The sequence below is a fragment of the Mobula birostris genome, chromosome 19 (genome assembly GCF_030028105.1).
Source record: "Mobula birostris isolate sMobBir1 chromosome 19, sMobBir1.hap1, whole genome shotgun sequence".
Classification (NCBI taxonomy): domain Eukaryota; kingdom Metazoa; phylum Chordata; class Chondrichthyes; order Myliobatiformes; family Myliobatidae; genus Mobula; species Mobula birostris.
The window spans coordinates 21,546,188-21,570,351 of record NC_092388.1 but is presented as its reverse complement, the minus strand read 5'-3'; the positions used below and the strand labels follow the sequence as shown (position 1 = coordinate 21,570,351).

Here is a 24,164-nt window from a genome sequence, read left to right as displayed (position 1 = left end):
AATTTTGATATCACTTTTCCAAGTCTGGTCTCCAGATCACTGAGGTTCACAAAATAGGAAATATTTCCATTGAAGGTCCCAATGGACCACAGCTACCTGCCCCAAGCCAGTCTTTACTTAACTCTTTCTCTTGGTTTCCACCTTGTGAACAATTTTGCCATCTTCAAGTCAAGATTAAAAAATTCTACTTAGAGATCTTGTTAATTTGATCATAATTACCGAGAATGAGTTTGCCTTCCTTTGGATAACAGAAATTAAGTACATTTGCCAAATGAACCCTGCATTATAATTTCTGTTACCTCTGCTATTTCTTCCTGTATCTGCCCAAATTTCTCCCCAAATTTTCCACAATTGCCTTTAGATTCTAAAAGTTGTCTCCCTTTAGAATACACAAAACAAATCACTCTTTATCCATTATAGACTTTTTTGTAAACATTGGTACTTCAGTACTATCAATTTCTGCTAATTCTCCAGGAACTCACTATTCTTGCCTCTCCTCTACTACCTCCCAGTTGAAAAGATCCTTTTTAAAGAATGCATTTGTAGAATCCAGGCCTGCATAATATTTTGCAATGTTTTTAAGTGCTGAACTGTCACCATGTCTGATGGCCCCAATAACTTTTCTTAGATTTAGGAAAGGGAATTGAAGCCAGCTTTGAATTCGTATTCAAGCTATTGGATTCATTCAACATGTGCAGCTGCTCACAGTAAGTTGTAACAGAGAGGCTTGCTTTTCCACAGTAGTGTCCACAACCCCAAATCACTTTGTAGTGATCACAGTGATGCTCTGTTGTACTCTTTGTTGTAATACTAACAATGAGGTAGCTAGTTTGGACGGCAAACTCTTCTAGATAATGATAATTCTACTTGTATGTTATTGATCAGAACAGTAGGGTTAACCCTTCTGCTTTTTGTCATAAGAGTATTTCATTGTCTTTTGTGATTACTCAGAGTGGGCCTCAAATTAACAAAGCCTGCAACATTGATGGCAGTACTTTCCTTGGTTACTGAACTCAAGTCTCAGCCTAGATTTTTGTCTTCATATCTTGAATAGGACCTGGAGCCACAACTTCCTGAGCTTTCTGACAGGTTGTCTTATCTATAAAGCAAGAATTGTTTGTCAAGTTTCAGGATTTTTTCGAAGGAAAAGTAATCTATCTCTTGCTGCAAAAGTTAAAACTATTAGCCCAAAAGCACACAAATGGGGTTGTGTCTGGTAAAGTCTTGCATATGCTAGTGTCTTTGCTAATTGGTTCTTTTGGGCAGTGCTGGTACTGAAAGGAAAAGCAACCTATATTAATTCAAAACTACTCAATAAAGTTTTGATTTGTAATAGTTAGTCCCTCTGAATAACAAATCCAGCCCTACATCCATCCTCCACTTATGGTCTCTTAATCATTCCCAAATTTTATTGCTTTACCTCAATAGTACAAAGTCATTGCCCAGCAGATTTGGTAGCTCTTGACAGTATATCTCGTTGAAATCGAGGGCACTGAATGTGCAGAGTTGAATACAACTGATGCCAAATACTTACACATGACAGGAGTGAGATATACCAAGCAGTGGAGTAGCGTTGTAGCAACAACCTTGCACTTAACGTCGGTAAGACAAAAGAGCTGACTGTGGACTTCAGGACAAAGGAACACATACCAATCGTCATAGAGGGATCAGAAGTGGAGAGAGTAAGCAGTTTCAAGTTTCTGGGTGTCAAAATCTCTGAGGATCTAACCTCATCTCAACATATTGATGCAGTTATAAAGAAGGCAAGGCAGCAACTATACTTCATTAGGAGTTTGAAAAGATTTGGTATGTCAACAAAAACGCTCAAAAACTTCTATAGATGTACCATGGAGAGCATTCTGACAGACTGCATCACTGTCTAGTATGGAGGGATCTACCGCACAGGATCGAGAGAAGCTGCAGAGGGTCATAAATTTAGTCGGCTCCATCTTGGGTACTAGCCTGCAAAGTACCCAGGACATCTTCAAGGAGCAGTGTCTCAGAAAGGCAGTGTCCATCATTAAGGACCCTCAGCACCTTTTCTCAGCATTACCATCAAACAGGAGGTACAGAAGCCTGAAAGCACACACTTGGCGATTCAGGAACAGCTTCTTTCCCTCTGCCATCCGATTCCTAAATCAACATTGAACCTGTAAACACTACCTCACTTTTTAAATATATATTATTTTTGTGTTTGCATGATTTTTTATTTATTCAGTATACATCTACTGTAATTGATTTACTTTTTTTTTACTTTTTTCTTCTATATTATGTTACATTGAACTGCTGCTGTTAAGTTAATAAATTTCATAACACATGCTGATGATAATAAACCTGATTCTGATGATCCTGTTTTTAATGGTTGGAATAGTAATTTGCCCATTTAAATATATAACCCTTGGACAAAATAATCTAACTGTGTTTTAGGAGTTGTATCCCATATTATTATTGGATAGTCTGCTTGCTTTATAAGTCCAACCAATTACTTATATTTGATCTCTGGTTTATCTCTGGCCTTTTTTAAAAAAATTATAAGACCATAGGAACATTTAGCCCATCAAGTCTGAATTAGGCCATTTGGCCCATCAAGTCTGCTCTGCCATTTCATCATGGCTGATCTATTTTTTCTCTCAACCCCAATCTCTTGCCTTCTCCCCGTAACCTTTCATGCCCTGAGTAATCAAGAACCTATCATCCTTCACCTCAGATACCCCCAATGATCTGCCTTCCACAGCTGCCAATGGCAACAAATTCCAACGATTCACCGCCCTCTGGCTAAAGAAATTCCTTGTCTTTTCTGTTCTAAATGGACATTCCTCTATTCTGAGGCTGTGCCCTCTGGTCCTAGACTCGCTCACTATAGGAAGCATCCTCTCCACAGTCACCCTGTCTAGGCATTTCAACATTCAATAGGTTTCAGTGAGATTCCCGTACCCCCATTTCCTCTAAATTCCTTGAATTTAATTCATTAAATAAAACTTATAAAATATGATAAATTATGTTTATCACATATGAATTGAAATAGAACAGCTCAGTTGTCAGCCCAGTGTACAATGCGACTGATCCATTTTGGTCAGAACCATTACCAATCATTAATCAATGCCGTATATGGACTTGCTGTGATTTGTAAGTCTGGTAGTAAGCTGACAGTACGTTCATGTAGTTAATAAGTGTATGTTTGGGGTCACAAGATCCATATATTTTATATTTTAATGATTCTTCTGAGTTTTTCAGTGCAAATGCTACGTTAATGGTGTTCTAATAGGAATTACTATTCAATTAAAGGGAATAAAACATCATCTATTAATCGCCTTTTTCATCTGTTGTAAAAATAATGCTAGTAATATCTGTCCAATTCCACACCTTATTTATCCCTTTAAATGAAATACTTAATAAGTTCCTGGTGGTTTGTTTTCATTAGTTCAGGTGTACTTTGTGGATTCATGTTACTTAGTCTTTAGTTGCTTACAGTTTAGCTGTTCTCTCCTTTGGGTCAAACCAGTTTGAGAAGCAGGGAACAAAGCATGAATGCTGCCTGAATTCAATACCAACCATTTCTACTCTGTGGGGTTTTCTTAGCTTCATTGAACAAACTGGTGATTTCCAACCCCTGCACCCCCACCTTTAGTGGCTTGAATATATAATGCAATGCACACAAAATGCTGGAGGAACTCAGCAGGTCGGACAACGTCTATGGAAATGAATAAACGGCTGACGTTTCGTGCTGAGACCCTTCTTCGGGACTGAAATGGAAGGGGGAAGATGCCGGAGTAAAAATAGCGAGGTGAGGGGAAGGAGGCTAGCTCGAAGGTGATAGGTGGAGCCAAGTGGGTGGTCCTACATGTATATGTAATATTATCTGCATTGGGGAAAATTTAGCTTATTTTAAGTGATTCACAGTATGTGGTACACTGAGCATTAGGTCTAGAAGCTGGAGGCCAGGTCTGCTGATGTGGGACGTGAGTTTGAATCCTGCTGGGGGGTTTAAGTTCACGTAATTTAAGTAAATCTGCAATAAAATCTAAGGGGAATAGGTAGAGAATGTGAACCTATTGGGTTGTTTAAAAAAAAATCTGGTTCAATGAGGTCTTGCCTGTGGAGAGGCAAGTCTGCTAATCTGATCTTGGCCTGGCCCTTGTGTGTTAGCCTGGAAAATGGGAAATATTGCCGTGTGGTCCCTCTTCAAGGGTGTATGTATAAATATGCAGAACAAGTGCTGGTCTTGTCAGTGGCATGCATATCCAATGAATAATAAAAACACATTAAAAAGAAACATTTATAAATATAAGCCTTTCTTGATCTGATTGCAGTTATTGCAATGCATGCTTTACTTTGGGGTGGGGTAGAAGGATCTGCTCTTCATACAAAGAGAATTGCAGTGTTACATAGCATCTCTGACTTGCTCCCTAAACCTTCTCAACGCAACCAGGTCAATGACTAGCTGGACACGTTACCATGGCAACGTTGCTATTAACCTTCACATTGCCAGCCCAGTGTGCTATCAGGAGATTGTGGAGAAGAGGGATAGACAATTTATTTTCCAACAAAAATAAGCTTCAGCAGTAGTGAGTCAATTAAGACAAATGCTGCAAGTCTCACCTGGCACAGCAATATAAAGAAGTCTGATGCAGAAATATATAAAAGGCTTAAAGGTCTTTGACTTGAAATATTAACTCTGTTTCTCTCTCCACAGGTAAAGTATATAATCTGCTGAGTGCCTTTAGCCTTTTCTGTTCTTATTATTGGCTTCCATTATCTGCTTTTTTTTCCTTCTCAAAGATTAAAGAAGAGGCATAAAAGATGAAAAGATTAGCTCTGTTTTTCACATGTATATCGAAACATACATCGAAATGCATCACTTGCGTCAAGTCAAGTCAGTGAGCATCGTGCTGGGGTCAGTCCACAAGTGTCCTCACACCTCTGGCACCAACGTAGCATAACAAATCACTAACCCTAACCGTACATCTTTAAAACGTGGGAGGAAGCCAGAGCACCTGGAGGAAGCCATGACAGGAGAATGTACAAATCCCTAACAGGCAGCAGCGGAAATCGAACTGTGATCGGTGATTCCTGGCTCTGCAAAGCGATGCGTTAACGACTAGGCTGCTGTGCCACATTGAAAAGAGTGCCTTGTCATGAAGAGGCAGTAGGATTGGATCCCATGACTGATCTCTTACCTTTATCCTCATTTGCCTGCACTAAGCTTATATCCCTTGATACCCAGATTGATTTCTGTTATGAAGATTCTCAGTGACTGAGCATCCACAGCCCTCTTTAGTGATGGAATTCAAAAAGTTCATTCACGTCTGGGTGAAGTACTTTTTTACTTTCATCTTGCCCCTGTATGACCAACCTGTTGTTTTGAGTCTATGATCCCAGGTTCTAATTACTCCTGCCTAGGAAACATCAGTGCATCTTCTCTGTCAAGTCTAATAAGGATTTCATTTTTTCAGTAAGAACATCCCTCATTCTTTGAAACTCAACGAGTAGATCTTTTCTCTTTGCCCTCCAAGGAATGAATTTGGAGAAATTCTGTTGCATTCCCAATGATATAAATATACCTTCCTTTAGTTTGGGACTCTGGAACAAGATGTAATTTTCCAGGTTTGGTCTCACTGGGGTCCTATATAATTGCAGTAAGACATCTTTAGTCTGGTACTTAATAACCTTGCAAAAAAAATACACCCTTCTTCTTTTTACCTACTTGCTGTAACTGCACATTAACTTTATGTAATTTGTTTGCTCAGGGCATCTAAATACAAATACTTCGAATCCCTTTGCCATTTAAATTCTGAATCTGTATCTGTCAATACTCCATCTTTCTGTTTTGTTGACTAAAATGTTTCTTATTCCATCTATTGTATCAATGTCCATTCATTGAGTCTGCCTATTTACCTTTAAAACCTATCTGCATCACCTTTCGCAGCCCGCGCTTGCAACCAACTTCTGTAACATCAGCAGACTTGGATGTATATCAGTTGGTTCTCTCGTCCAAATCACTGAGCAAGATTCACTAGCTGGGAGTCAACGCACCAGCCCACAAATCTTAGCCTCTCAGCTTAGAAATGATCAGTTTCTCCTTACCCTGTCTCCTGTCAGTTAAACCAGAGTGATATGGGGATTGGAACCACATCAGTAGGGCAGCAGGTGGTAGAGTTGAGGGCAAAGAAGGTGGACTGACATGCAATTCTGAAAGGAAGCTTAACAAGGGACATCCTAATAAATATGGCAAGAGAGAAATGTGTTTGTTTCAACACGAGAAACTGATTTACTGAGAAGAATTTCCTAACATGTATGTTATATCCAGCACCTCCGATAACTGAGATCAAGTGTCTCTGTTTTTCTGATTCTATTAATTGAAGATTACTTTCTAGGATACACTTCAATTATTGTAGTTTTCAGTTTGAAAGGATTTCAAGACTGGAAAAAAAACACGCAGTAGATGCAGAGTACCAATGATCAAAGAGTAATTGTGAACATCATGAGTTTTGATTAGATCAAAGATACTAGGGTAAAGAGCAATTGAGTTAGATCCATTACCCAAGTCAAAATTTAAAGTAAAGTTATTTTTGAAGTATGTACGTGTCTCCATATACTACCTTGAGATTCACTTTCTTACGGGCATCACAGTAAGACAGCGAAATAAAATGGAATCTATGAGAAACTACACGCAAAGACTGACAAACAACCACATGAAAAAGGAGACAAACTGTGCAAATAAGAAAAGAAACAAATAAGTGAATAAATTATTCTGACAACATGGGTTGTAGACTCCTTAAATGTAAATCCATTAATTGTGGAATCCTTTCAGTGATGAAGTGAGTGAAGTTATCTACACTGGTTCAAGAACCTGATGGTTGAAGGCTAATAGCTGTTGCTGAACGTAAGGATCCTGTGCCTTCAACCTGATGGCAGCAACGAGAAGAGATCATGTCCTAGATGATGGGGGTCCTTGACGATGCTTTCTCGTGGCAGTGGTCCTTGTAGCTGTGATCAATGGTGATGGATTGGACTGCACCCATCACTTTCCAAATGGTGGATTGCAGTTTTAAATCATCCCAGGATATTTGATGCTGAATTTATTTCCGTTTTGGGATTATACATTTCATCTTATAAAATGGTAAGTCTGATACTCCTCAATTCATTGAGATCATGATGAACCATTGACTTCAATCCCACACGATCACCATGTCACCCAATTCCCTTGCAATTCCATCTCATGTGAGCAGGTTCACAGAGTGATTCTTATTATGACTTCAGTGTTGTGTTATTGAAATTGGTGCTCTATCTATCTATTTGTCTGTTTATTTATTTGTCTATCTATCTCTCTATCTATATATCTATTGTTATATACCTAACTCTTTAAATAATGCTTAAATTGTTTTTGGGTAGTTTATTATTGGGTAGCTTAAATGCCCTGTTGTCGCGATGTAGGTTTTCATTCCGTAATTCCTTCCTGCACCATGGATACTTCTCAACCTGCTGAGTTCCTTGCGCAGACTGGTAGTAGCACGTGTCCCTCTGAGTCAGCGGGTTAGAAATACAGTTGAACTCGTGGGTATAGTGCATCAACATGGTTCAGAGAGCTGCACTGATGCAGATGTTGTCCTTTGGAAGAGGCCTTGTCTACTTCTGTGGTTGTTAAAAATCCCATGATGTAATATTGAATATAATGACGAAGCTAACCCTGGTGCACTGGCTAATAGAGTAGATTCTGTTTAATTGGACCATTAGTTAATCCAGGGGTCCCCAACCTTTTCTGCACCGCGGACCGGTTTAATATTGACAATATTCTTGCGGACTGGCCAACCGGGGGTGGGGGGGGCGGTGGGGTGGTGTTCAAGTAGGGTTACCTCAACATGTCTTTTACAGTTAGGGTTGCCAACTTTCTCGCTCCCAAATATGGGACAAAAGTAGCAATCAAATCTCGGGATACTTCACCCTAGGAAGGACTACCATGACCATGAAGCCTTGCGCGGGCACCTGTGTGCGCATGCATGATGTGCGCGTAGACGTGTGCATGCGCATACGTGTCGAGTTTTTTCCACACATCGGTTTTGCCTTCATCTTCCTGACTATACTGTACCTGTATTATTTCTGGTTTATATAGGCTGTGTATTTATCATATCATTCCTGCTTTCACTATATGTTAGTGTTATTTTCAGTTTTATGTGTTATTTGGTATGATTTGGTAGGTTATTTTCTGGGTCTGGGAACGCTGAAAAACTTTTCCCATATAAATTAATGGTAATTGCTTCTTCGCTTCATGCTATTTTGGCATGAAAGGTTTCATAGGAATGCTCTACCTTAGCGGGGGAAATACGGGACAAGGGCGGTCCCATATGGGACAAACCAATTTAGCCCAATATACGGGATGTCCTGGCAAATACGGGACAGTTGGCAACCTTATGTTCAAGTTCAACAGTGCGTGTCAGGGAATGAGGAAAGGTGCAGCTGACTCATATCGTTTCCTCGCGGCCTGGTGGTTGGGGGCCGCTGAGTTAATCGGGGAAGCCAATTACTTGTGACAACTCTTAAAGAACAAAAACTAATTGAGAAAATTATCAGGATGTCATGTCTTTATTTGGGACACCATGCCACTTAAGTGGGACAGAAGACTGTTGCTGAACAGCTTCTAACTAGCGTCTGTCACATGTACTTGGACAGGACACCATGCTTAGAGCGAACAGTTTTTAAATAGAATCAGATGCATGTGTTTGTATTAAAAAACAGTGACTTTTGTCATTGATAGTTGGCAAGAAATAAGACAATTCAGAACTGTTTTGTTCACTGCAGCTTCAAGCATTCAGGCTTACAGATTCCAGCAAGGATTGGTGAAAATGAATTGATTTCACTATTTCAACAAGTTAGGAACTGCAAAGAATTTGAAGGTATCGACAATCATCTTGAATGTTACATTTGAAAATGAAGATTTTGAGGATGCAGTCATCAAAAGCATTGTACGAGGGCAATCCATTATCTGCACGGAGTCTGTGCTGATTTTGTTAACTTAAAGTTAATTTACAGTCAAAAGAACATGGTAGATGGGTTCCTCTGTCAAGAACTGTTAAGGACTAATACACAGTTTTATGGTACTGTAGTAGTATTGGTAGTATTCTAATTTCTTCTGCATTTGATCTAAATACACAATTTGTTGCTCAGTTTGTCTTTCTATACATTTTCATCAATTTCCATGAAGCTTCAGCTAAGTGGGGCAGCCGTTTAATTGGGCCAAATGTACTGGTCCTGATGTGTCCCAATTAAGCAGAATCCACTGTATTTTACACCCAAACAACATCACTAAAACTGGCCTTTTAACCTGCAGTTGGAGTTTTCGGAAAATGTGGTCATTTGCTCTGGTATATCATGAATCATATTCTTGTTGAGAATTTTACTTGCATTACTTTGAGGTACGATTTAGCAGTGGCAAATTGCCATCTTTTACACCAGTTAATTCATTAAAAACCTCTTAATGCCAAACACTTATGATCAATTTCCCCATGTAAGGGTTGATAAATTTTAACCAGCCCATATCCTTGCCAAAGAAAATTTATGTTTCTTTCTTCTATTAATTTTTTTTGTAGGAAAGTCTTAAAGGAGATATCGGTTGGGGATCTGGAGCCAAATGAGACGGTGCAGGCTAATTTGGAGGCACAGTTGCTCTCGAAGCTTGACCATCCAGCAATTGTTAAGTTCTACTCCAGCTTTGTAGAGCAATTCAGTTTCTGCATCATTACAGAATACTGTGAGGTGAGCAATTAATGAACAAGCCTAGAGAAGAGCTGTAATGTTTCTAATGTAGTTAGATTTATGCATGGGGGAGAAAAAGCAGAATTGGTTCATTTAAAGTGCCACCTTTTCAGTCTGTTTATATGGCTATGTGTTGTTGTCTCAAACACTACAGTGTTTGGACTGAATCCAGAGTTTTCTGTGATATTTTGGATTCCAGTAAATGGGTGCACCACCACCTTTGCAGTTCAGTGGATATAAAATGTATAAGACATCAAGCCAACTAGTAATCAAACCTGTTTTTAGAAATTTAAGAAATTTGTTGAGAATATAGGAAGGAAACATGTTTAGTTTTGGCAGCCAGTAAAAACTGTCTTGAGCAAATGCAACTTTTCTCTTACCCCTCTCCATTCAATAACGCGTTGGATATTTCATTGATATTTCACTCTGCTTCGTCAATTTTAGCCGCAAGGTACGATACCGCAGAAGGTCAGTCTTTTTTTTAAAAAAAATGTGCGATAATGAGGCAGAATTAGGAGTGAGTGGAGGTTACTGTTTATTTACTCCAGACTGCTGAAATCTGATTTCTTGCACTTAAGTTGTGCTAAGTTCGGCACAGCCAAGAAGGGCCAAAAAGCCTGTTTCTGTGCTGTAGCTTTTCTATGGTTTCTAAGTGTTGAAGTGGAACTATATCAATTCTGTAATTTTGTAAGCTCTCACGGAGAGCTTTATTGGTATACTGGGCTTATTTTTGGAACAGCATCTGCAGCTGCACTCTGGCAGAAAGCTATGGGCCAGCTGCTGTTCAGGCACTCAGTGTTACCTGGATGACATCATTGTTACTGGTAAGGATGACAAGGAGCACCTCCAAAATCTTCAAACCGTGTTAAAAAGATTAAAAGATTATGGACTTTGCAACATGTGTGAATTCTTACTGTGGTTGCCCCCCTGGCACACAAGCAATACACAAATCTGGTGAGGAAATTCATGCACTGGTGGATCCCCAAGTCCCAAATATGTGTCACAGTTTCAGTTCTTTTTAGGATTTGTTTGTGACCTTCATAGGTTCCTGCTAAACCTGGCTATTGTGTTCCATCCTTTGAACTTATTACTACAGATCAGAACGAAATAAGACAAAATAATCTGCAGATGCTGGGATCAAAGCAACACTCACAACACGCTGGAAGAACTCAGCAGGTCGGGCAGCATCCGTGGAAATGACGAGTCGACGTTTCGGGCCGGAACCCTTCGTCAGGTCTGAAGAGGGAAGGGGCAGAATCCCTATAAAGAAGGTGGGGGAGGGTGGGAAGGAGTATCGACAAAAACTCGGAGACTTCGGCCTTCACCCGGCCTTGTGTGGCTGGATCCTGTCAGATGGCTGGCAGGTGGTCAGAGTGGGCTCCCTCACCTCTGTCTCTCCAACCCTCAGCACTTCCTTCCCACCCTTCCCCACCTTCTTTATAGGGCCTCTGCCCCTTCCCTCCTCAGTCCTGATGAAGAGTTCCGGCCCGAAACGTCGACTCATCATTTCCATGGATGCTGCCCGACCTGCTGAGTTCCTCCAGCGTGTTGCGAGAAAGAAATAACAATGGGCAAAGCAGTGTGAGATGGCTTTCCAAAGGGTAAAGGAAATGGTGACATCAGACTCTGTACTGACACATTATGATCCACATCGTCTAGTGAAGCTTCGCCTTGCCCATCACATGTTATGAGTGATGGAAGTCAGCAACCCACAGCCTTTGCATCACATTCCTTTACCGCTGCAGGGAAAATTTATGCACAGGTTGACAGAGGTCTCGAGTCTGGTTTGAGGCGTAAAACATTTCAACCAGTACTTGTATGGGAGAGAGTTTATGCTCATTGCTGATCATCGACCACTACTGCCCGGTTTCAATCCCCAAACAGCAGCAGCAGGAATGCAGAGGTCGGCTGTTTCTTGGAGGACACAATTACAAGGTCAAATTCAAGAGGATAACCAATCATGGAAATGTTGCTGGATTGTGCCATTTATCCTTGGTAAAGGAAATGCTTGAACAATTTACAAAAGAGGACATTCCTTGATGTATTCTCCCTATTGCAAATCGGAAGTCTCCCTGTTATGGCAGAGATGATCCAGAAATGCTCCCTATGCCACTCCCTTGTCCATTTCCCTCTCTCACCTTAACTTCTTATCTGCCATCACCTCCCTCTGGTGCTCCTCCCCCTTCCCTTTCTTCCAAGGCCTTCTGTCCTCTCCTATCAGATTCCCCCTTCTCCAGTCCTTTATCTCTTTCACCAATCGACTTCCCAGCTCTTAACTTCACCCCTTTCCCTCTCCCGGTTTCACCTTTCACCTACTACCTTGTATTTCTTCCTCCCCCACCACCTTCTTTTTCTCTGACTTCTTATCTTTTTTCCCAGTCCTGATTGAAGGTCTTAGCCGGAAATGCTGATTGCTTACTTCCTTTCCATAGATGCTGCCTGGCCTGCTGAGTTCCTCCAGCAGTAGAAGTGTTCGCAATTGCCTCCTCTACAGCCTTGCACTCTGATAATGTGTTGCAAAGCCTTTTCTCAAGAACTGGTGTTCCAGAACACTTAGTTATTGGCAATGGACCAGAGTTTGTTATGGAACAGTTTCAGTCATTCCTGAAAATGAATGGAAAATGACATATTACATCTGCACTGTACTACCACCCATCTACAAATGATTTGGCAGAAAGGTGTCCAGAGCTGTCAAAACTATTCCTTGCAGTCCCAGAATCAACTCTTATAACCACCTTGAAGGAGGCCCCAGAACCAGAGTTGTTTCACAGCCACAAATCTCACCTTCCAAGCGGAGTGATCCCCCTTGTCAGGAAATATGTTATCCCACAAGAGTAAGAAATTGTCCATGGTGATTAAGTCTTTAGGCCTCAATGGGACAATTTAAAATTTACTATGCTGTGGACGTTTATATAATAGTTGTATCGTATGTCGTATATATGACTAGAGAGAAATTCTGTACATTATGTATGTGAGTTGAGATGCATTTTATATTGAGTTGGAGTTTATAGCAAAGCAGGGAGGATTGTTGTGTGTTTGATATTTCAGTAATATTTGAGTAATATTGTCAATGTATTGCTTGAGTAAGCATTCTTTGTAGTTTACATAATTCAATACGGGTTATATGTAAAAGATAGTGAATGGCATACATTATTACACCACCGCACCATATGTGACCACTTCATGAAAGAAAAGATAGCATACATGAGTATCTGTGGCTCCTGTGTTTTTCTCTCGATTTAATTTCTGGAGTTGCAAAACATAATCGGCTGTCAAAAAGATTTTTTTTTAACTACTGATATTAGTTACTTAGATGCAAGTTAAAGTGACTAATCTTTTCAAAGTGAGAAGCAATTTCTTCCCTTTGAGGTTGTAAATCTTTGGAGTTTGCGACCCTCAGCAGCTGTGGATGTTCAATTGCTAATTATATTCAGGATTGAGTTGTGGGGGTCGGGGTCAGTGTTACCGAATTTTTATGAAATGGACTAAGGACATGAATTTGGTTATAGAATAAGCCCTTATCTTATTGAATTGAAGAGTAGGAGAAGAGGGGTGATTACTGTATGCCTAGTTTCATTTCTTACACTCTTGGATAAGGGTAAAATTCATTTGGAGATATCCAGCAAAAATGTTGAGCTTAGGGATGAGTAACACTTGCTGAATATACTGCTTTGATTCTTTTTGTTTCCTTATGAGCTATTGTACTTCTATACAATGGAGCAAAATTTCTTTTGAGTTGAAAATAGTTTGCTTTCAACACTAGCTATGCAGCTTTCAATTACTCTACAAAAGTATGCTATTCTCATAGTAAATAAGTGGAAAAAGTGTGAATGCAGCAAGATCTATTTTATTCAAAGTGAAAATAATGCAAAGAGTCAGGAAAAGCTATTTTCCCACCACGTAATGAAAACGTATTGCTGGTTTGTCAGAATTGATTTCCATCAGGAATCTCATCTTTGGCACTGTGGAGCATCTCTATTAATGGCTGCTGACTATGGCCAAACTTATGGCATGTTGCAGTGATGGTCAGAGCTGTAATATGTTTTTATGAATAGACTTCAATGATTGGCTAATAATTAGGAGCTGTGAAGCTTGAATTGGAGGAACTATAGGTCATTAAATGCCAACAATGAAATATATTCCATCTTTTCTTGTGCTGAACCATCTGTCAGTTACACCTACACAGTCAGTTATCATTGCTACCAGAAGTGCTGAAGTCTGATTTAACTCCTCCACATGGCCCTGAGTCAATCCCATTTTAGGTTGTTTTAAAATTGGCTTTATTTATGGTGTTGGATCCAACCCTGCTATTATTGTTGGAGTTAGCAGATAAATTACTTCTTTGAATGCTGTACTTTTCTCATTTACAAACTTGTATTCTTTTGTGGGACATGAATGTCCTTGGCAAGTTGGATGGCATGGTAGTGTAGTGGTTGGCACAATGCTTTACAGTACAGGCGACTGGGGTTCATTTCCCGCCTCTGCCTGTACTTTCTCCCCATGATTGTGTGGGTTTCCTCTGGGTGCTCCAGTCTTCACTCACAGTCCAAAGACATACTGACGGTAGGTTAAGACGTCATTGTAAATTGTCCTGTGACCAGGCTCGCATTAAATCTGCGGATCATGGTTCGAAAAGCAGGAAAGGCTTATTCTGCACTGTATCTCAATAAATAAAATAAAGAAGTTCAGCATCTATTGCCCATTTTCAATTGTTCTTGAAGTGTGGCCAACCAGGTTAAGGGTGAAAGATTCCCTTTGCTAATAAAAGAAATCAATGAACTAGATGGGGTTTAAGACATTTTCATGGTTATCGGAAATGACGTTCTAAAAAAACCAAAATTATCCAGATTTATTTAATTAATTAATGAAATTTAAATTCCCCAGCTATTGTCTTGGTAATTGACCATTATTATTAGTCCAATAATCAGGTAGCACCACAGTAGGATAGTGGTTAGCATAATGCCTTGCAGCACCCGTGATTGGGGTTCAATTCCTGTCACTGTCTGTAAGGAGTTTGTATGTTCTCACACTGACCACGTGGGTTTCCTCCAGGAGTTCTTATTTCCTCCCACATTTCAAGGACGTACGGGTTAGGGTTAGTAAGTTGTGGGCATCTTATGTTGGCATCCGAAGTGTGGCGACACTTGCGATCGCCCTCAGTGTGTCCTCGGACTGTGCTGGTCACTGGTGCAAACGACACACTTCACTGTATGTTCCAATGTACCTGTGACAAATAAAGCTGATCTCTTTAATCACTAGGCTAAAGATTTATAGATCACCTCTTGGGACTTTTTCATTGAAGATAATCGGAAAGATCCAGGTTTCATGGGACACCACCATTTGTTTTGTTGTTAAGATCATAAGATATAGGAACTGAATTAGGCCATTTGGCCATCAAGTCTATTCTGCCATTTCATCATGGCTGAACCATTTTTCCTCTCAGCCCCAATCTCCTGCCTTTTCCTCATATCCCTACATGCCCTGACCAATCAAGAATCTAACAACCTCTGTCTTAAATATACCAAATGACTTGGCCTCCACAGCCACCTATGGCAAAGAATTCCACAGGTTCACCACTCTCTGGCTAAAGAAACCCTCCTCATCTCCACTCTAAAAGAAACTTCTCCATTCTGATACTGTGTCCCCTGTCTTAGACATTCACACCATAGGAAACATTCTGACCACATCTACTCTATTGGGACCTTTCAACATTCGATAGGTTTCAACGAGGCCACCCTTCATTCTTCTGAATACCAGTGAAAGATACTGTTCACTGAGTGAATCTATGTATAGAAATGATTTCTTTAAAAATTTTGTTTGAGTTTGTTATTTATTATGCACACTCAACTTTGAAGACTATCTGTTATGTATTTGTGTGTGCACAAGTGCCCCAACATGAGACTGGGGCTGTAGAGGCTGCTCAGTGAAGAAGAAATTTAATAACAGGCTCAAAAATATTCATATCAGTCACTTTATAATGACTGCTTAATTTCATATCTCAGAACCAATTTCCAGGCCTCACTGGAGGAACATAGATAAATAGAATTGAACTTTCTTGAACTAAAGTATGGAACCTGAAATGTAACATCATAAAAAAGAAAGAGCCCGAGATTTTGATATTTTTTCTATTATTCAAGAAATGAATACTTCTATGCGGTCATTCAAGACAGTACAAGGTGCTTTGCAGCCAACACCTTTTGTCGCTGTTTCATGGAAGAAACATGCCAATCAATTTGATTATGGCAGGCTCCCACAGCTGCAGCATGATAAGCCAGATGGTCAATTTTCTTTTGTCCGAGGGATAAATATTGACTAATACTGGCTGTCACTGCTCTTCTCTTCCTTGAAGCAATGCTTCCAACTTACAATGCAGATGGGATGTCGTTTTTTATCTGGAAGGCAGTACTACTTTCAATTTGTCCTGGTCTTGGCAGTACAACCACAACTTTCATACTTAGGATTGGTTTCCACTGAACCAATTTTAAGGAATGCATGTATTTATTTACCTCCTCCTTTATGGCGGATCCATGGAGCAGTGGGATAGAAGGATATGCAGTCAATCCCTTGAGATTCTTCTGCCATTCCTTTGGATCTTGTGAGATGTTGTGAAACACCTTGAAATGCTTTGCTATGTGTTAAGTGCTGCATAAGTGCAAACTGCTGTTCAAAACTCAAAGTCAAAGTAAAATCTATCATCAAAATATGTACATAGTACTGTGCAAGAGTACTGCGTGGCATGGTAGTGTAGTGGTTAGCACAACACTTTACAGTATCAGTGACCCAGGTTCAATTCCTGCCACTGCCCGTAAAGAGTTTGTGTGTTTTCCCTGTGACCACGTGGGTTTCCTCTGGGTACTTCAGTTTCCTCTTAATTGATTGTGGTAAATTGTCTCGTGATTAAGCTAGGATTAATTCTGGGGATTGCTGGGCGGTGTGGCTCGAAGGGCAGGAAGGGCTTATTCCGCCCTGTATCTCAATAAATGGAAATAACACTCTGGGGTGCACTGTATTGCACTGTACTGCTGCCACAGAAACAAAACAAATTTCATGATATATGTGATGATAAACCCAATTCAGATCTGGATCACTACTGTGGACTGTAGGTCGTAGAATCAATTCAGACTAGCAGTGAGTGAAGAACACACATTTTACTCCGTGTTTCAATGTACATGTGATAAATAAGTGAATCTGAATTTGATCCAGATTCAGTCCACTTTGTATAAGAAGCCAAGTTCTGATTATGAACTTCTAATTCCTGGATCCAGATCACTTTAATATAAAGAGTAACAACTGTGGCAGCAGTACAGATCCCATTAGAACATCAGCTTCCACCTTCACTGAATGGTGTCTACTTCTAACTCTTTACTAAATTATCAAAAATCTGTCAATCTTCCATTAGAAATTGCTCCCTGACTTCCCCATTGTACCATTTCCAAGAAGAGTAGGTCTCCTGCAAAACAGAATCAGTACTTCAGATGGGTTCTGACTGAGACTCCATGCAGCTGAAAGTTGGCTTCCTTACTTCTGAATTACAACTCCCTGGCAATAGAAGACAACTTCCCATCAGCCATTTTGATAATATTTCAAATCAATTCACCAGGTTTGTGATTTGCATGCTTGATCCTCTGAACCTCTTTGCTCCTCTGTGTTTCTGAGTTTATTTTTTGCTGATCTCATTGAGAAATACCCTCATCAGTATTTCTCATATTGTCCTATGTAGTATTCCCCGCCAGAGCTTTCATGTCAACATGTTGTGCTGTATCCCCTTGAGCCTAAGTCATGGAATACCTTGAACATGATTAGATATACCTACTTGTACCCACCAGTACCATTTTGGATTATACATCGGGGTGCATGGTGGAGTAACAATTAGCATAATGCTATCACAATGCCAGTGACCCAGGTTCAATTCCTGCTCCCAAGGAAAGGTCACGGCTCGAAAGGTCACTCTTTTCCATAGGTGCTGCCTGACCTGCTGTGTTCCCCCAGCATTTTGTGTGGGTTGCTTTGGATTTCCAGCATCTGCAGATTTTCTTGTGTTTTTGTCGATTCCTGCTGCTGTCTGTTTGGAGTTTGGACGTTCTGCCGTGACCGCATGGGTCTCTTCCAGATGGTCCAATTTCCCCCCACATTCCATAGACATGCTGCTTAGTTTGTTACTTGGTCACGTGGGTGTAATTGGGCATTGTAGGCTCATTAGGGCTGGAAGGGCCTGTATCTTTAAATACAAAGGCACAAAGGTGCAATTTAATGCCAGAGAAATGTATACAATATACATCCTGAAATGCTTTTTTCTTCGCAAACATCCACGAAAACAGAGGAGTGCCCCGAGAATGAATGATAGTTAAATGTTAGAACCCTGAAGTGCCCCCCCCGCGCGTAAGCGGCAGCGAGCAACAATCCCCCTCCCCCCCACCAGCAAAAATAAAGAGCACCCTCTACCAGCACTCAAGCGTGAGCAAAGCAGTAGCAAAGACACAGACTTGCAGATACCCCAAAGACTACATTGTTCACCCAATAATTTGACATGTTGCAGGCTCTCTCTCACCTAATAAGGGAGAAAGAGGTGACTCCATTTTCCAATGAGTGGGGAGACATAACAAACAACTCGCTGGTTTATAACGTTAAAAATCCGTTACGTCGCTTTTTATGAGCTTTGTGCCTGATGATCGCAAAGACCCCGGGTCCCCAGCCACACAGCAGATGTTCCGACTCCCCCAACGACATACGGGTAACCTGTGGTGACACCGACCCTTCATCCACCTGTCTCCAGTTCCTTGAGATCCCAGGCTTCTGAATCCGTGCCGAAATCTTAGGCCAAACCTTTGGCATGCCGAATAGCGGTCGATTGTGGAACCCCAAGAGCGGGTCCCATTCTCGCAAAGAACCATAGTGAGCGTGTAACTCCAGGTCAGGGTCTTCAAAAGAACCCTGAAAGGGAAAAATAGAGATATTGAAGATGGAAGTAGAGCTGTTTTTGAAGATGCAAGCAAAAGAGTCGCCATTGGGCGCCATAACTAGTTAGCTCCGCCTCCTCAGTTAAAGCCCTTTAATTTGAAATTGACAATTGCCCCAACATTGTTGATTGTGGAAGAAAGTTACCTACAGCTACTGCCACTGCAAGTAAAAATGTTTCATGTTACAATACTGAAATGGCCGCCTCTTATTTTTAGACTGTAGCCTGGATGACCTCTCCTTGTAGTTTAACTCTTGGGGTCCAAGTACAATCTTCATAAATCTGACTGCACACTAAGTGCTCATTTGCAGTTTCAGCCATCCATCACTCTGTGTGGCACCTGCAATGTGGATATTCACTCCTCTGTTTCTGCAACAGTCTATGGTGAGAGGTGAGGGAAATGCTATCTGTCACATTCTGCACATCGGAAAATGAACTCATTATCCCTGACCCCCCTGCATCTCCTACCTGCCAACCTGTTACTGACCCCTGTTACAGGTTACCTCCAATCCCATGTTCTGAGATTTGCTATTAATCTCTTGTGAGGAATCTTGTCAGATGTTAGCTCTGTACTTTGTGGATGCTTCAAATAATTCAGTCAGGTTAGTCTGAAGTGACCTATATATCAGGAACCTGAGCTGATTCTCTTCAAGCAGCAGGTATTAAAAAAAATATAAACATAAAAAAGGATGTGGTTTTTACTTTCAGTACGTATCATAGTATTTTAGAGCTGAACCAATTTCCAGTTATGATGTCACCGAGCAGTGATTGCCATCTAGGTCATGGCTCAGACTTAGTTTTTTAAAGGTTTTGGGGACAGAAAGAAGAGTTAAATTGTAAATTAGCATTTAGGGAGAGTGATGTGTCAGAGTTGGAGGTCACCTTTGGGTTTAAGGACGGGGTGTTGTGGAATTAGCTGGCTGGCTGTGCAGTGGCATCCGCACCGGACTTCGAGTGAGTGGTCCTGGGTTCGAATCCGGCCGGCTCCTTGTACGCTTTCAGTTCACCTGGAATTCGTGGTCCGGTCATCAGCCAGTCTGGGGGCCGACGCCAAAGATCAAATCACGAGGGCTGATCAGAAGTCTGGAAGTGGAAGCCCGATGGCCAAAGCCTAGAGCCTGGAGGCCCAGGGACCTCTCCTCTGTCCTGGAGTTGGAGGACTGTTCATGTGGGGGGGGGGGGGGGAGGGTGGAAAGGGGGCCTGTGGTTCTGCTGAGCATTGTGGGCATGCTATATTGGTGCTGGAATGTGTACTGACACTTGCTGACTGACCCAGCACATCGTTAGGTGTGTTTGCTGTTAACACAAATGACACTTCTCACTGTATGTCTTGATGTGCAAGTGATAAGTGAATCTCAATCTGAATCTGGAACATTCTTTGAAATGTAGATTCTGTTCTAAGCCATCAATATGAGCAGTATCCAAAGTATGATAAGGTATCAGTTTAACACTTCACCTCATTCCCTCTCTGACTTATCTGTCTGTGGGTTCCTAAGCTGTTCTAACAAGACCCAATGTAGTCTTTAAGTTTGAAAGTTTGAAGATTAGCTTCAGTTGTCACATGAGCACTGAAATGTACATTGAAATGTGTAATTTGCGTCAAATCAAACCAGTGATGCTGGGTAGCCTGCAAGTGTTGCCGAGAACCAATGCCAACATAGCATGCCCACAACTCACTTACCCTGTAGTGAGATTCCAGCATAGTCTGTTGTCCCTGCCCCTAGTGCCAGGGTTACGGGCAGTTCCGAACAGACACAGCCCATTCTGACAGGGGAGGGTGAAAAAAAAATAAAGATTTCACTAATCTATCTATCTCTCCCTCACTTTTTCAACAACTTAAAACTAACATATTTTCTCTTTCCTTGTTCTGTGCAGTGCCCTACGACTAATTGACGAAGAGCCTTTGACTTGTAACATTAACTTGGTTTCCTTTTTCACAGATGCTGCTTGACTTGCTAAATCTTTCCAGCATTTTTTGTTATTATTACAGTGTTTTATTACCCTTGGAATGCTGAGAGCACAGCAGCCAAGTTGAACACTACTTCTTATTCTTCTTTAGCCCTTCATCCCTATTGGGGCACCGACCAGAGTCTCCTGTCCTGGGCTGATGGTTCATCAACCCTATGGGTTCCGCTTTCATCACAAGACTTCAGACGTCTTCTAGGCAAAGGTCCTTCCTCTCCCAGGGGTGAGGTCTTTGGAGGCTCTGATAGTACTTCTATAACTCTAGAGTTTTACAGGATGTGGTTGCTTGCCTTCAAGGTTCGACGAGTTATGCATTCAGATATACTCTTCTGTGCACCACTGCTGTAATGCGTGGTTATTTGAATTACTGCCACCGTCCTGTTGGCTTGAACCAGTCTGGCCATTCTCCTCTGACCTCTCTCATTTTTTTCACCCAGAAAACTATTGCTCATTGGATTTTTTTTTCTCTTTTGCACCGTTCTCTATAAACTCTAGATAATGTTATGTGTGAAAATCCCAGGACATCAGCAGTTTCTGAGATACTCAAACTGCCCCATTGGGCAACAACAATCATTCTACGGTCAAAGTCATATAGATCACATTTCTTCCCCATTCTGATATTTGGTCTGAACAACAACTGAACCTCTTGACAATGTCTGCATGCTTTTATGCTCTGAGTTGCTACCACATGATTGGCTGCTTAGATATTTTCATTAACGGACAGATGTACCTAATAAAGTAGCTACTGAGTGTGGGTCATAAATATTTTCTGTTTTGGGGCAGCAGTACAGTATAATAGATCAAAAATGCAACAGAATGCAATGAGAAAGATACAGAAATATCATTCTATAAGGAGGCATGGGATCCAAGGGGACATTGCTTTGTGGATCCAGAACTGGCTTGCCCACAGAAGGCAAAGAGTGGTTGTTGATGGGTCATATTCTGCATGGAAGTCAATTACCAGTGGTGTGTCCCAGGGATCTGTTCTGGGGCCCTTACTCTTCGTGATTTTTATAAATTACCTGGATGAGGAAGTGGAGGGATGGGTTAATAAGTTTGCTGATGACATAAACGTTGGAGGTGTTGTGGATAGTGTGGAGGACTGTCACAGGTTACAGTGGGACATTGATACGATGCAAAACTGGGCTGAGAAGTGGCAGATGGAGTTCAACCCAGATAAGTGTGAAGTGGTTCATTTTGGTAGGTCAAATATGATAGTAGAATATAGTATTAATGGTAAGACTCTTGGCAGTGTGGAGGATCAGAGGGATCTTGGGGTCCGAGTCCATAGGATGCTCAAAGCAGCTACGCAAGTTGACTCTGTGGTTAAGAAGGCATACGGTGTATTGGCTTTCATCAATCGTGGAATTGAATTTAGGAGCCAAGAGGTAATGTTGCAGCTATATAGGACCCTGGTCAGATCCCACTTGGAGTACTGTGCTCAGTTCTGGTCACCTCACTACAGGAAGGATGTGGAAGCCATAGAAAGGGTGCAGAGGAGATTTACAAGGATGTTGCCTGGATTGGGGAGCATGCCTCATGAAAATAGGTTGAGTGAACTCGACCTTTTCTCCTTGGAGCCACAGAGGATGAGAGGTGACCTTATAGAGGTGTATAAGGTGATGAGAGGCATTGTGGATAGTCAGAGGCTTTTTCCCAGGGCTGAAATGGTTGCCACAAGAGGACGCAGATTTAAGGTGCTGGGGAGTAGGTACAGAGGAGATGTCAGTGGTAAGTTTTTTACTCAGAGAGTGGTGAGTGCGTGGAATGGGCTGCCGGCAACAGTGGTGGAGGCGGATACGACAGGGTCTTTTAAGAGACTTTTGGATAGGTGCATGGAACTTAGAAAAATAGAGGGCTATGGGTAAGCCTAGTAATTTCTAAGGTAGGGACATGTTTGGCACAACTTTGTGGGCCAAAGGGCCTGTATTGTGCTGTAGGTTTTCTATGTTTCTATGTTTTAATTATTGTGTAAAAAGAGAGCAAAATAATAATGTGGTACTTATGGTTCACGGACTGTCCAGACATTTGTTGGTAGAGGAGAAGAACTGGGCAGCTCTGCTGTTACAGTGTCAGTGTCAATCCTGCTGTTGTCTGTAAGGAGTTTATACTGTATAATCTCACTGTGACCATGTGAGTTTCCTCTTGGTCCCACATTCCCACAGACAGATGGATAGTAGATTAATTGGTCACATGGTGTAATTAGGTGGCATTTTATCATGTTTTACCTTTAAGTAAAATAAATAAATAAGCTGTTTCTGAAATATCGAGTGTGCATCCTCAGGCACTGGTACCTCCTCCCTAATAGTAGTAATGAGAAGAGGGCATGTGCTGGATGGTGAGGGTCTCTTTCCCACTTGTGGTGATGGATGTTTTTGATGAGATTGAATTCATTCAATTCTGGAAATCTGGAAAAGGATACTGAAACAGATAATAGTGGAGATCCGAAAGAGAACAGATGAGTTTATGTTTTGAGTGGTGAGCAAGTCTGATAAAGGTTTATGCCAGAAGTACAAACCTCAAAGTACAAAGTATTAATAAATTTATTATCAAAGAATGTATATGTCACCAAATACTACCCCAACATTCATTTTCTTGAAACCATTCACAGAACAGGAAATAAAATAGAATCAATGAAAAACTGCACGCTAACAGCCAGTGTGCAAAAACGCACAATCTGTGCAAATACAAAAGTAAATAAATAATAGTAATAAGTAAATAAATAAACAAATATTACTGAGAACATGAGTTGTAGGGCTCTTTAAAGTAGGTCCATAAATTATGGAATCAGTTCAACTTTTGCTTATCAGTTACTGTTTACACTTGGTGGTAAGGAAGCATGTTGTGGATGTGCTTTGTTACAGAACTCTATCAATCACTTTCTGCCCCATTCACTGGATCACAAGTCATTGCTCATGGAAGTTGTGTAGCCTCCAACCTGATGGCACGAATATCGGTTTCTCCTTCCAGTAAAATAAATGCCTCCCCATTCTGTCCCTTGCCTCTTCTTACCTGCAACTTTTAACTCCATTGCATGTTTTGTTTACATTTGTCTTTGAGTATTGTGAAGACTGAAGAGATCTAATTGATTGTGTATCCTATGAGGTTTCTTTCACAGAGCAAATTGCCCTATCTGGCATGTTATCCTTTCATTTTAGCTTATAATTATAACAGTAAAGTGTCTCATTCATGTAAGTCAAGCAATTACTAGTCATACAGATGGCTGACATTTGAACTATCCTGACATCTGGTATCCCATGTTGGTGTTACACTGTCAGTATAATTGTACTTTGAAATATGTTTCTGCAGTAAACTGCAAGTAGATGAATGTTGTTGTGTAACATGTGGCTACTGAAGTGTAAAAATATATATACTTGCCTGAGCTGAAGGCAAATCTAATAGTCAAACTTACTAACTCGAACTTTGCAGAGGAACAGGGAATATTAAGGCGGCACGGTCACATAGCAGTTAGCGGGATCACTTTACAGTGCCA

General features: G+C 41.0%; 1 protein-coding gene across 3 annotated transcripts in view; it reads left to right on the top strand.

Moving 5' to 3' along the window:
- Positions 1-24,164, top strand: part of nek11 (NIMA-related kinase 11) — a 355,541-nt gene that overhangs the window by 107,964 nt on the left and 223,413 nt on the right. For all 3 annotated transcript variants that reach the window (XM_072283318.1, XM_072283316.1, XM_072283319.1), the window contains exon 3: positions 9,585-9,750. In XM_072283318.1, coding sequence (XP_072139419.1) covers positions 9,585-9,750 — 166 coding nt within the window. The remainder of the gene's footprint in view (positions 1-9,584; positions 9,751-24,164) is intronic.